Below are 14,331 nucleotides of genomic sequence, written 5' to 3'. Positions count from 1 at the left end.
TCAATGCTCAGTGCTTATGTGAAGAGAAGGACAGATGCCAGATAAATGCGACTTTTAACAAATTTTACTTTATGTACCTCTTAAGGTCAGATCACCAAGTTTTATATAACTGTTTTTGAAATCAATGAGAAATTTGTAACTTTAAACAACAAGGATTGGACTGTAATAACTTGTTGCTCAGGTTCAAAACTCTTAGCATACAGCTATTTAATGTCTTTAATCTTCAAACGTATATATTTGGCTTAGAAGCCCACCTTCAAAATAACTCATGGAAGACTGAAAGCCAATTGGAGTGCTATAAAAAACAAAATTTTCATTTTTAGCAACTTCTAAGCATGGTTATTATATATGAAATACATTCTAGGAATAAATACATATCTTGTCCATACTACTTTTAATTTGAAATTTAGTGTTGGAGAGCCTCTATGGAGCTTGACTTGATCTGCCCAATTAATCTTTAAGGAGAATTTTGTGAAGTTCTCTATTTGTCTCCTTTTTCCTTCTTACTATCTTAGATGTTCTGCAGAGGATTGATAACTAAATGAAGAGTTGGCATTTTATAGGAGATAAGCGCATGTGATTAGGTTATCTGAGGTTTCCATTCATATTTGGATGCTGGGGTTATGAAGGGAGCCTAATTTTCAGGGTAAATGCCATGTAAAGATTATCCTCTTGTTTTAAGCAGTGAGGGAAGAGGTGATCAAGTAGACAAAGAATAAAGTGAAGCAAACTTCTTTTTAACTACAAAGTAGATTTTTTTTTTTTCAGTTGAATGTGCATAAGTTGCTGTGAACCTGTGTGATGGACAGGAGATTGGGTTTGTTTGTGGAGGTGTATATTGAAAGTTCAAGAAAAACAAAGGTCAAATGATTATATGAAAAGCAATCAGATGTTCCGTTAATGGTAAGGATGTCTGAAGAAAGTGTCCCACTATTATGTCTCAACAATATATTAGTAGCCTAATTATTAACAAATATGTTTCTAGGTAAAGTTTGGTATATTCAGATTTGCGATTGTAACACTGCACTACTTGTGTTGTGACATTTTAAGATTAGTGAGGAAATACTGGAGCGTAACTGTATAGGCCCGTGACTTCTGTGTTGTAAGTGGGACCTGCTCCATTCATTCTGGAGCACGTGAAGGTGGGCAGTATGGATGTGACCGCGGCAGCAGTATGTGGGCTGACTGCGACTGAGCAGTACTCTAACCGTACACTTGAGGGCTCTGTAGACTGTGAGGAGTGGTGCAGAAGCAGTTTCAATTGAAGAGTGTATTTTAAGTAAATTGGTGCATTGTACCTGTGCAGGGTTTAATGCTTGCTGGGCTATTTGGCTATTTGCCATAATTGGCTTTCCATTCCCTTGATTGGAATCATAGATAAAAATTTGCTAATCCACTTTCTTTGCTGAAAGTGTTAGAAAAGTAATCCATCTTTTAAAAATGCTCAAGCAAAATCATACAGTATAAAGAATATTTTATGGAATAATGGGGTTAATGAGAACTGTAAGGCATATGTAATTTCAAACAATTTTCTGTGTTTTTTAAGGGGAAAAACACAATCTGGACAGTATAAAGCAATAAGTACTTCCTTTTTAATGCATGTAGAATGAATTTTTGAATGTGCATTATATGTAATGCTTTTGCGTATGTAAAATATGTGAGTATATATTTCGGTGTAAGGAATAGTTATTTGTTTATGTTTTTCTTGTATTTGAAAATATTTGATTTCAAAGTTCTTTGCTGTGTTCTTTCCTCCCTCTCCCCTCTTCTGCCCACAGGGGATCAGAGCTCGCATTTTGGAAACTCTTGTAATGCTTATTCTTCTTGCATTGCTTATCCTTGGAATCGTATGGGTTGCTTCAGCTCTCATAGACAATGATGCTGCCAGTATGGAGTCTTTGTACGGTATGGAATTAAAAAAAAAAAAAAGGCATTTAGTTTAAATTATGGAAGTGGATGTTTTCAATTAAATGTATTTCTAGTAAATACTATGCCAGTTCTACACAGGTTGAGAAGATGTCTAGTCAATGCAGTTGTTCACTGTTCAGTTTTTTTGGTTTGTTTTTTTTCCTCAGTTCTTAGCATGCTGAGAAGTTCTATGCTGTTGTGGACAAGCTGTTGTATGTCTATGTTAAAAACAAGTTACTTAAGCAGGAATAGTGCTAGAGGATTTAGTTGCCTGCAGACTAATAAACTGAGTAAGTTTTAGGTTATACTTCAGAATACAATTGTTCAGTCTTGGAGAAGAAAGCTTAAGAAGTTAATTCAGCTGTGTTTATGACATTAGCAGCCTGTTCCTAATAAGCTAAGGCTGTGCTTAATATTCTTTTTACAGATCTCTGGGAATTCTACCTCCCATATTTATATTCCTGTATATCACTGATGGGATGCTTGTTACTTCTGTGTAAGTAGTTTCCTGATTCTTCCAAAAGATGAATGTTTATTGTTGTGTTTCTCAGAGTAAAGAAAGCTTATGTTCACTGTGGAAGATAACCTTTTTTTAGAGGTGAAAAAAAGTATTTTTATTTTTCATTCTTAAGTTTAAATTTCAATAGAAACAGATTGTGTATAAATTTGAGCTTCTGAGGTAAAACAAATGCAACCTTACACTTTGAGGTTTTGAGGTCTTTAACACCTCATCCAAAATCACTGCAGTTTATAATTTTTTTAAAGCAGGTACTTGAAAAGTAGGGATACCATTCTGCAGGGGCACAAACTTTTAAATGAGATGTCTGGAATTACAGGAGGTCAGTAGTGGGGAAAGCAGTTATTCTAGAACCGCTTAGTTTGCCCTATATTCAGTCAGCTATCCTTCTTTCTTTTTTTTTAATTGGAAGCATTCTTGTATAGGCAGAAACTGGAACATGATACAATTAGGTTTCATAATCACAAAACCAGTATCCAGTCTGGACGTCAGTTTTGTCACTGTATGCAAAACAAATGTGATAAAGAAATAATCTTACACCAAGTGGTCCTATGCAGAGTTCACTAATCCCTGTTTGGGGGAATAGGAAAGACGAATGGAAGGCTCCAAATCCTAATTAAAGCTTCAGTTTCCCCTTTTGAATCATTTCTATGAAATTGCTTGGGGGGGGGGGGGGGGACAGAAAGTCTCCCTTTCTCGGTTATGATGGTATCACCTGTTCTTCTCCAGCTTTTGTAAGTAAGTTCACAGCTAAAATTTACTGAGCTGTCTCTACGGAGAAAGGGTGGGAAGGTATAATTTATAAGATATTTACGTAAAACTAAGTAGATAAATCTTAAAAGTATTGCTCACGGAGAGCTTAGTGAGTTTTGTTAGATTCTCTGAATGTGGAGATTCCAGCATCCTCTTTAACGGAGGGAGAGGAAAAAAGTGAAAAATGTGGTTTTGAACATCCGAGGCTGCCCAAGAGGGTGATTCACAAAAGTTGCTGAAATAGCTTTTGATGGAGAAGTTGGCTTGCAACCTTCCTACATCTGTCCTGCAGTTTGTTTTGGTAGAGCTGAAAATGTAGCGTGTGTTTCAGGGCTATTGTAAAGCAGATCATCAAAATAGTTGAGATTAAATAGCAATTTTTAGAAGAAGTATTTTTAACTTAATTTCCGTGACTTCATTGTATAAGGCCCTCCAAGCTTTTGTTTCTGTGTAGCTGAAAGGGCATCATGCAGCAGTGGGAAAGAGGTAGAGGCTGCGGTGGAGGTTCTTAAAGTTACTTAATTGCTGAAGCAGAGTATCGATAATTAAGTGATTAGGTTTTTTTTTCCAGTGACTTAGAATATCTCTTCCTTTCCCTGTTCTCTTTTGGCGACAGGCTCCCTCTGTAGTCAAGAGAGACTAGCTGAAGTTAGCCTTTGTGAATACTCAAACCTTGTATTTATCCCATAATATGTAATAGTCATAGTGAAATATTAATAATAAATGTGATCACCTTAATTTGTGTGCTTTTCCCTTTTCTGACAAGACTGTCTTACAATAATAGAAACTATAAATTTATGTTCTCATCTATGCTGTTACGAATCCCTTGTGTCTCCTACGCTCTTCAGTACTCGAAGGCCGTTCTTCCTACGGTGTTGATACTGGAGAATTATTAGTAAAAATCATGGTTTGTGAGCCTTTCTCCCAGCACACACTATACCTGGAAACGCTCTCATCTCAGGCTACTATCAAAAAAGGCCAGTTTTTATTTTATAAAAAAAGTAGCTTAAGAACTAATAGCTAAGTTTATCAATTGAAGTTGCTGTTTAACTTTTATAGCGAAGCAGCTTCACGATCTTTTCTTAACACTATAGTTACATCTGTATTAATGGATTAAATGCACAGGAGGTGACCTCTGGCACTGATCCATCCATATCCGTGGTACTGCCCTTCCCAGAAGGAGGAGACTGTGTGCATGTTGCCCTGGTGTTAGTGGTTCGTGAGCTGTGGAGCTGCACCTGGGAATTGTTTGGGAATGTGCTAACTGGCCCAGGGCAAAATCATGCCAAGGATAGTTTTAGCAATTTACTGGTGTAGACAATCAAGTCTTAATGCCCAGGAATGTTTCCTGGCACTACTGAATTCACTTGTGTAGACATAGCCTCTGGTGCCATATGCTTTGAGTAAATAATTACCCGAGCAGGTTCAGATATCTGATTGTATGTTATTCCACGATGACAAAAAATTCAGTTACGTTCTTGGAGAAGTGCTCGTCTTGTTCAAATTCATACGGCAGCAGTAAGTTCTAAAGTTTGGATTGGAGTTTGAAGGTCTCACAACTCTTCAAAACTGTGTTCAGTTATGTGTGGAGCACGTTCAACGTGCAAAAAAAAAAAAAAAAATTAGTCTTGGACTTACAAATTGCTCTTTTCTCTGTTATCTTTCCTCTGCAGTATGCACACCAGTGGGGCTTTCAAGGATGTTTACAGTAATGGGCCAGTTGCTGGTGAAACCAACAGTAAGTGCAACATAATTCTGCCCTCATGTGCTATCAGTTAGCAAGTGCAGTAACATAATCACATTAAGGATTTTTTGTTAATTTTTTTTCAGAATGTGAGTACTGCTATGTAAGTCTCTCTTCAGGTCATTTGAGTTTCACAGTGTTTATATACGTGTTTAAAATTTTTTTTTATAGAGCAAAAGACTGTCTTTACACAAAAAGTTTTAATAGTATAGACTTTCTCTGGTTTGCCAAGTTTTACAGCTGTTGCTAGTATTAACACTTTTTTCCAGTATTGCCTACTATGTCCGAGTCTTACATGTGCCTGAACTGCCGCCCCCCCCCCCCCCCCCCCCCCCGAAACCAAGTTCAGGAGCTAAGTTGATAAGACCAAACTAAGGCTAGAGGACAAGGAGAAGGGAACTCCTTACATTAGTGAAGTTGCCTTTGCTGTAGGAGGTTGACAACCGTAAGAACCTCTTCAGCGTAGACAGCGTACTGTCCCTGTAGGAAACTCCGTGTGAGGGAGGGGAAAGTTGTGTACATAAATGTTCTGGTGGTCTTGCTGCTGTGTTTCCTAGTTTATATTTATTGAAATCTGGGTGTGTTTAGGTCTTACATCTCTTTTCCTTGTGTTTCCAAGGTTGAACTGAGTAATGGAAAAATATACAAAGCTTTTGCCATCTATAAGCTTTAAAGTCAAAGCACTTGACTATACTAAGGCAGACAGTCTATGTATTTGGCTTTTAAGTTCCAATAGCAACAAACATAGCTTGAAATATTGGCTTGTGTGAAAAATCGCTTTTGAATTTACTTTTGCAAAATCTATAGTTTTTATTTAAAGCAAACTGAGTAGGGTTGATAGGTTATTAATCCTCTTTTCTAATGTAGAATGATTTGAATGCAGGTCAGACATCCTGTCCCTTAACCTGTTCCACAAATGTCTTTGGATTGAGATTAAATGTACAATTTTAACCTGAAATAAAAACTTAATAGAAGTTTATAGTGAAGAAATAGCTCTGTAATAGAATAGAATAGTCTTCTCTGGAGTTCAACCAGAACCAGTGTTGTAAAGTAGTAGAATATATACTCAAAATAAATGTTACTGAAACGAAACAAACTGGACTAGTTTACTGCAGTCATAGAAACAAGTGAATGTTTCTGCTGATATTCGGTGAATTCATGTTTCTGTTTCCCAATACAGATCCTTGAAGACCTAGATGAACAGATGTATATCATCACTTTAGAGGAAGAAGCAATTCAGAGGAGGCTTAATGGTATGCATGTGCCAGTATTGCTTCAGATATAGTATTTAGCGTAGAGAGCTTCTGGTCATGAGTATTGATCTCAGCATAACGTTGCCACTTTTCTCAGGATAGAGAAGTTCAAGATTTTAAGCCTGTATTAATGATTGTTGATTCTGTGGGATCATGAAGATAGAGATCCTCACTTGTTCAAGATTGAATTTTTTCTTTTTTCATTACTAGCATGTTCATCAGCAATAATGCATGAATATTCTGAGACTGAGGAAAAAGTAAATTGAATAATCTGCCAGATCCACCACCCTTATTGCAAAATAGTCTGGGCTGGTAAATGACTGTATTTTAGCCTTGTCTGAAGAAGAGAGAACGTATTAGCAGGAGGCTCAACTTACTGCATTGAGGGTTTTCTGAGGTTGTTTTTTTTCCTGTTTTAGTTCAGTTCTGTTTAACAAATTATTGGCTTAAATTCTAAATACCAGAACGGTTCTTCATATTCTAAGAGCTCCACAGTGAATTTAATAATTTCTTTGCATCCATTACAATGAATGATTGCACAACTATTTTAGGTTTCATATATGTAGTATTACAGTTTTGTACTTCTTGACATGTGTGTTTCTTTTGAAGTATTTCAAGAGCAATGTGACGTTTTAGTTTGTAAGATAAAGAATGCTGCAGCATTGTGGACAGCACTTGCAGCAAATGTATTGATTCTGACTCTCTAAATCTGGCAATCACATGGTTCAAGTTCTCTTCTGAATTGCTTTTAAATGCATGGATGCACCATCCATCCACGATCATCCATGACTTACACAATTACTTCAAGTTGGATAAACAAGGAATATTCATGTCATGGCTTGTCTATTTTTATGGCTTCTCTGAAAGGCATGTTCCTCTCTTTTCTTTTTTAAACGTTAATTTCCTCCATTTCTCTTGCACTCTCCATTCTTCTATCTCAATCTTTTCTTCTCATAAATCTCAGTATGTCTCTTCTTTCTAAATTGCTTGATCACGGAATCTGTTATCTTCAGGCTCAAATTTCAGCTTCAAATTTCCGTGTTAATTTTGGCACTTTTGGTATGTCTGAGTCAACACTCTCTGTGGGGAATAATTGTGTTCAGTGACTTTGATAACAACAGAACGTGGTGGTTATCTTTATTCTAGGGTTGAAAGTTTGGGGGAGAAGTAACGACTTATTTTTTTATTAAAATCAACCACGGTTTCAGTGCTTAAATTCAATACTCAAGACTTTTATTTTCCCTTTCCTTCTCACTCCCCTTTCCCCTACCCCCCCAAAATTGCTGTGTTTTGCTAGACTTTTTTTTTTTTTTTTTTAAGGAATGCTCATAGTGTTGTGTAACTCCAGATGAGGAACTGGAGAAATTGAAATACTGGTGGTGAGCATTAGGAGTAACTATTGTTAGAAAGGGCAAATACTAGTTTTCTTAAATACTTACTAAAATTTCTGAAATTATAAGCATCTGTACAGCATTCATCATTATACTTTGATCCCAAATAGTCTGAGGCTGTTAATCTTCTGCTCATTTTTATCAAGTCTGTGTGTATTTCTTGGCTACTTGTGACATTGTGTCCTGCAAGTAATGTTCACCTTTGCTGTTCTGGAAGCTGTATTTTTTTTATATTGTCACATGCATGTGTATGCACACACATGCAAAGGTGCATGCATTGAACGTCTTTGAAGCTGGGATGGGGTAATTATAATTGTTTTATGTGTTTGATGTTAGATAGCAACTGTAAAATATTTGTTGCTGGATATTTTATATTGTCATGGTGATGATGCTTATGTACCAGAAAAGCTTTTCTGGAAAATGACACCAGTAGTTATTCAGGAATCTATTAGAAGTAGTGCAGAGTGGTAGCAACTGTTCAGATGGAGAATATTTTAGATGATTTTGTTTGCTGTTTTTCTGCTTAGAAGTCTGTGCAACAGTTGTTACAATTCTGTAATATTTTTTGAGGTGGACCTAGTCAGTTTGTAGGAGTCTATGAGCTGGAAGCGGAGTTAGGAAACGTACCGGTGGCCTCCTTGACCACCAGTCAAAAGATTTGATTATTTGTCAGAGAATAGTATGGAATTCAACATAACGTGGAAGTGCAGCCCATCCGTACTCTGTAGCGCGCTTGCCCTCCTGCTCTTGGGAGGTGGAAGACATGGGGCTTAAAGGCCCTTAAACAGGAGAGGGAATTGAATTCTTTCATGTTTCACGTATCGAGGGAGGAACGTTGGCAGCACCATCTAAAGGGATGCTTGAAAACCTCCAGTTTGGTATACAGAGAAAATTAATGGGCTTTAGCTGAAAATTAGATAAAAATCTAAACTTGAATATAGCATGTAGGTGGAAGGGAATATGCTGTATGTGCAAGCAGATACTGTTCTGCCAGATTTTTGTGAGTAATTTTTAAATGATTTTAAGTATGGTTCTCATTTATGTGGCAAGGATCGAAACCTTCATCTTTTCGGTCAGAACTCTTTCTAATACAAATTACACTGGGGCGGGGGGGGGGGATGTTTTTGCTAGAAGCATGGAGGCTCGTAAGCACCACATGCTTACAAGACTTATTGCATTTTGTTAAAAATGTGTGGAGGTTAAGGTATGGTACTAATCACACTAAGAAATGTGGTCCTCCGATGTTAAAGACCGTAATCTGTGATGTAACGTGAAGGTTATATAAAGTGCATAATTTTTGTTGCCATATCAGAGCCAGTATATTAGGCTAAAGACGTCTTGTGCCGTGGCTGTTGCAACTCTTCCACAGTTTTAACAGTGGAAATAATATGTACTTGAGGGATTTAATTTAAGTAAGCATGCTGGACAGCTTAGCAGTAAGTGTTCTGAAACACACGCTCCACTTACATGAATAACCGAAGAGTTGAATTTTTATTAAAACTAAGAGGATGAGAGCAGCACAGGCTTACACAATTCTTGGTGATTGTAAATACTGATTAATTCTTGGTGGAATAATTGCTGTCACACTCCTAGCACTGCTTTGGCCTGTCCTAATGTTTTTTCAGACAACGCTAGACGTGGCAAAGGGGTAACATGAATCACTGTTTCCACTGGCTAGGCTGGGTGAAGCCTCTGTTTTTGGAGGAGGAGGAGAATTTAGCTGTATGAGCTGTGCTCTTCCTTATTACTGTAGATGTAACTATTGTGGCTGTGGTGGAGTTGACAGAATTTTCTGTAAACCTCTTGATATTTGAAAAGAAATCCAACTATGGAAAGCATGTTTTCCATGTGGAAACGAATTTTTTTCCTTCTCAGGTATCTCCAAGGTATAACTGAAAAGTGAGGAGGGAGGGGGAAGTTTAATCATGTTATCTACCCTAGTATTTTTGTCTATTGAAGAGATACTGGGCTTTGGGAAAAAAACATTTGTTTCCAGTGTATTATATTTCAGTGCCCACATCACTCCTACAGTAGAAGAATAAAGCTGGGACTTTTTTTATATTAAAAGAAAAAAGTTGCCTTCAGCTATTAGTTTTCCTGAATCCAAAGAGACGGGTGGGGTAGGATCAAAAATACTTACTTGATCAAAGTTATTGGCTCTGAAGGTATCCTTACCTATGTAAGAAAGATGAAAGGTGTTGTTTTTATTGCACGCTAGTAACAGTGTAATTTTGAACTAATTGGTGTTGAACTGCCAATCACCTAGGGGGAATGCAAATAGATACTCTTACAATTTCCTTTGAGGTACTGAAATCTTATGTCGGGGCTGGAAGAAAAACAGAATAATACCGTTAAATTGACCTTAAATGAGCTGCTTTGTGGCTTTCTTGGAGAATCCCTTCTAACTTTTCATTGCTAGTCCAAACAAGTCTCGTCTACCAATTTGATTTATTGGCTAGACAGCGCTGACATTGAACTTTGTGCGTGTTTGAAATAAAGCTAATGTTATAGAGCTTTAAGAATTGAGCTGCATCCTTTCAAACACTCTTTTGACTGATCTAAAACTCTGCCTTCCTCTCTTGTAAAATATCCTTTTGTATAACAACCTGTTATTTGCTACTAGTTTTAAGGAGGAACTACAACAACACTTATATATGACTAGGAATTTCTACTGAAGTGTTTCTTGGGGACCTAACACAGAGTTCTGTATGGAAGGGGGGGAAAAGCACATATCTCATGAGTGAGGCTTTTCCCAAGAGATCTATATGTTAATTTAGAAGAAGAAAAAAAATAATCAAATGTTAACTTTGATTTTTCACGTGATATTTTCAGCTGCTTCCATTAAAGCTCATAACGCTCTTCCCGCTGAGCTCTTTGTAGCTAGCCTCCTGACTTAAGTCGATAGTTGTTCTATAAAACAGGTGTTTTAGACTTTATAAATCGATGTGCAGGAAATATATCGTTACAAAAGCTTATTTTTATAATGATAACGAGACCTATTTAAAAACCTTTTCTAAAAAACTCTGATTTTGCTTGCTTAGTTTCATTTCTTAGTGTATTTTAATTGAAGTGTCTACAATATAAGTGACTAGAAGTTGTCCCAAAGCTGCTTTTGTGGATCTTACTAGTTCACCTCATTTTGAGATACTTGTATATTTGGTGACTTGTTGTTTATGTGCTATGTCACTGGTGTCAAAGATGCGAGTTTACACACAACACCGAGGTGATGTGTTGTATGCAAAAATGTATATCAGAGACACATGCAATTAAGCATTTCAGAAATAGTTTTGAAACATTTGGATGCCTGGTTGAAAAATCTCATTGCACTGAAAAATTAACACTGAAATAAAAAGAGTAAAAGTTTCAAAAATTGTCCAATAAATACTCTTATTTATCTTGGTGTTCAGAAAGAGCCTCAGTGTATTGGATGCTGCAAGAATATGGAGGATGTGGGGGTTAGGTGGGATGAGAAGCTTATCCTCTCATTGTGGACTGAGATTGCTAGATGGATCAACAGGCGACAGAACAAGGGAATAACGAGACTGGGCTGTAAAGTAGCGTTAGCGTGCCAGCAACTGAAGTGCCATTTAGTTTTTGTAGGCAAATGATTAAGATAGGAGATAATTAATACTCTTAATACTGCCCTCTTAATACTGTCACCAGAGAATAAGTTCAGAAATAAAAAGGATATGAGTGGGACAAAGATGAGCATGGAGCCCTCTTTCTGACGGCTCTTGAAAAGATTATTTGCAGTTTGTGACTGTGAAGCGTAAAAACTGAACTAGAGGTAATGAGATCAAGACTGAAAGAGAGGATCTTGGGTCAGCTTTTCTAAACTGTAACACTTGCTTGAACCCTGAGCGGTGTTTGAAGAACTGGAGTCGAGAAGAGAAACCACTGTATACTTGCGTTGGAAAAGATGGGACAGTTGGAAGAGAACAGGAGGTTGAAGAGAAAAGGATGGATGGGAAAATGGGCTGGGTTTCTTAAGGAAAGGGAGAGACTAGAGAAAGAGATCAGCTGCTCAGCTGATCAGACAGAAAATGAATAAGTGAGAGAGGAGCTAATATTAGTTGCCCCTTTTCAGCTGGTGTAGAGGAGAGTTGGAGGAGTTTGTTGCTAGCGACTTGCACACGCTGTAAATTATAAAAAGGGACAGGAAAGAATGTGGTGTAACGGGTGGTAGTGAGGAAGATGTGGCTGTGGTCATCAGAGGCAGCTCCACAGCACAGAGACTGACCAAATCAGGCAAACTGACTGACAGACAAAAAACGATACGAGCAGATGGCATGTCAACAAGGAGGCCAACAGTATGGAAACCAAGTTTGAGTATAGGAGACTGAGGAAAAGGAGGGAGAGGCAGAAGTTGAAGCTGGAGGTCCAGCCACCAGCTTATCTAGTTTTGAGGAAGATGTACCCTTTTCAAGTTGCTAAGTATCTCTGGATGCCCTTCAAAGGCATTGTTTTTTGCATCTTAGTACATAAATGTTACGGAGATAACAGAATGAGGCATTCAAGCCATTTTGTGTCGGCTGCCACACCATAACTGTTTTTTGGACCTGTGCAACTCAGTTCAGTATCTGTTCTTCTCTTATGTCTTGCAGCTGGTTAACAAAATAGAAAGGGATCCCAGTAGATCACGTGGTGAAACCTCTGATGTGAAGAACTCCTCTGGTTAGACAGAATTAAGGGGTTCTTGATTAAGCCTCTGTTTTGTGAAAGGTATTAGTGTCTCAAAGAACCAGTTGCAGTTTCGAGGCAGAAATATTAATGTGATGTTTCGTAAATCTGAATTTTCAGTGTATCTGTCTTGTGTTGTAGTTAGCTTCATCCAAAATAAAATTGTGCCTTGCCTCTTGAAAGGTATGTCTTCCGCAGTGGAATATCAGACAGCAGAGCTGGAACGGGAGCTTGAAAAAGTGAAAAGCAAGAAAACAAATCTAGGTAATAAAACTTCTTTCTATGTTGTTTCATGTGGATTGCAGTTTAATAAGCAACTTTAAGATATCTGCAACTTGTCGGTGTCACCTGACTGATAACAATTTTGATCCTAACCGAACTGGTGCATTTGCAGTCCTTTCAAACTTCTGTAGTTTCCACAAATGGAATCACTGCACTCCTCTAGCAAACATATTTAAAGAGAGTCTGATTTTGAATACTATCGCTAACATAATTTTAGAGAAGCTTTACCATTCTTAACTTCCTGATATGCAGCTTAGATAAGTCCAAATAATCATAAGCATATAATGGTTAAAGAAATAATGCGGTACTAAGACACTACTTTCCTCTTTGAATTTTTGAATTACTTCTGTAAGAGTCAGATTGTGCTTAAAAACAATAAAACAATTCTTAGCAGGTTTGTGTTTTTTAAAATTGAAAATTGATACTTCTCATAATGGCAGTGATTAAATGAAAATCTCTACTTACTCTAAAGCTTTTAAGATTTTTGCATTGATCACTGTATTTTGTGTGAGGGTAATACTATGGTAAGAAAAAGTTGTTGGATTTTCTTAGAGATACTAGTGGTGATGTCCAGTTAGTCTCATCTTTATCTTATTTCATAAAAGGATAGGTTGTACTAAAACATGCATAAAAAGCTTCTACTCCTTATTTTATGTCTCTATATTCATGGTAACGTTATCTTATGGAAGCCTGGGCTGGAGTACAAAGTACCTACAGTTATACTAAGAGTTTACAGGTATCTGAAATAATTTTTGTTTCAATCTAAAGTGATCTAAGGTATGAAGCTTCTAGTTTTTTTTTTTTTTTCTTCTTCTTCTGAACAGAGCGGCGAAAAAAAGCTTCTGCTTGGGAAAGGAATTTAGTCTATCCAGCTGTTATGATATTGCTACTGATTGAGACGGTAAGAATTTTTGCTCCTTTTTTTTTTTCTCATCAAAGAGCATGTAGAATTCTTTAGTCATTTGGGGGATGGTTTTACAACTCTCGAGTGATGTGTATTTAAGCAACAAACTTGATAACATTTTCTTCACCTTTTTCAAAAAAGCTTAATGCTGTGAAATCCAGTGAGGATAAATATATATACATTGTTTAAATGAGGAAAATCTTTAAATAATGAAACTCTTTCTACTTTTTTTATAGTCCATCTCAGTCCTCTTAGTTGCTCTCAACATTCTTTACCTGTTGGTTGATGAGACTGCAATGCCAAAGGGATCAGGGGTAAAGTAAACTTTTCCTGTATGATTTTGATAATTTTAGTAAAGCTTTGGAGCATTTACAAAAGTGCACAGTAGAACTTCTGCTTTAATATTGAAGCTAATGAGCCTCAACCTTGACTTGGTTCTGAGTTTCAGTCCTGCACATGTGTAAGCGGTTGTTACATGATTTGTTATGGTGAGTTCTTAATAAAACCAAGCCCACATCTTTATGAAGATAACATGATTCAGTAACATAAGTCAGAGGAGTAATAGCAATCTGGGGTTTGTGTTTTACTAATGCCTCCTACTATTAAATTGAACATTTCTAGGTTGCATATGAAAACAGATTAAAAAGAAAAGTCTGGGTAATACTTATGTTCCTCTTTCAAAACGTGTTTTTTTTATTACCTCCTTTATGATAAAAATCCTTCAAAAAATAAAGAACTTGGTAATAGTGAAGGATTTTTTTTAACCTGGTAAGTTTTTCCTGCATATAGCTATGTATGTACTTTCAGAGGCATGAAAGGTGTTAGTGGTGATAGCTGCTCTGCTTGTGGTATCGTGAATGTCCAAAAGAGCGTGCTGGAGGATCTCTTAATTTGGTTCC

At 36.9% G+C, this 14,331-nt stretch overlaps 1 protein-coding gene across 2 annotated transcripts in view; it reads left to right on the top strand.

Moving 5' to 3' along the window:
- The window catches only part of LMBR1 (limb development membrane protein 1), a 74,088-nt gene that overhangs the window by 49,208 nt on the left and 10,549 nt on the right, over nt 1–14,331 (top strand). For both annotated transcript variants that reach the window (XM_068934279.1, XM_068934280.1), the window contains 7 exons: nt 1,779–1,905; nt 2,336–2,404; nt 4,852–4,916; nt 6,103–6,175; nt 12,430–12,510; nt 13,353–13,429; nt 13,669–13,746. In XM_068934279.1, the coding sequence (XP_068790380.1) occupies nt 1,779–1,905; nt 2,336–2,404; nt 4,852–4,916; nt 6,103–6,175; nt 12,430–12,510; nt 13,353–13,429; nt 13,669–13,746 (570 nt within the window). The remainder of the gene's footprint in view (nt 1–1,778; nt 1,906–2,335; nt 2,405–4,851; nt 4,917–6,102; nt 6,176–12,429; nt 12,511–13,352; nt 13,430–13,668; nt 13,747–14,331) is intronic.

Source organism: Struthio camelus, chromosome 2 (assembly GCF_040807025.1).
Source record: "Struthio camelus isolate bStrCam1 chromosome 2, bStrCam1.hap1, whole genome shotgun sequence".
NCBI lineage: Eukaryota > Metazoa > Chordata > Aves > Struthioniformes > Struthionidae > Struthio > Struthio camelus.
The sequence above is the reverse complement of the archived record's forward strand: the minus strand, read 5'-3'. Positions and strand labels throughout refer to the sequence as shown.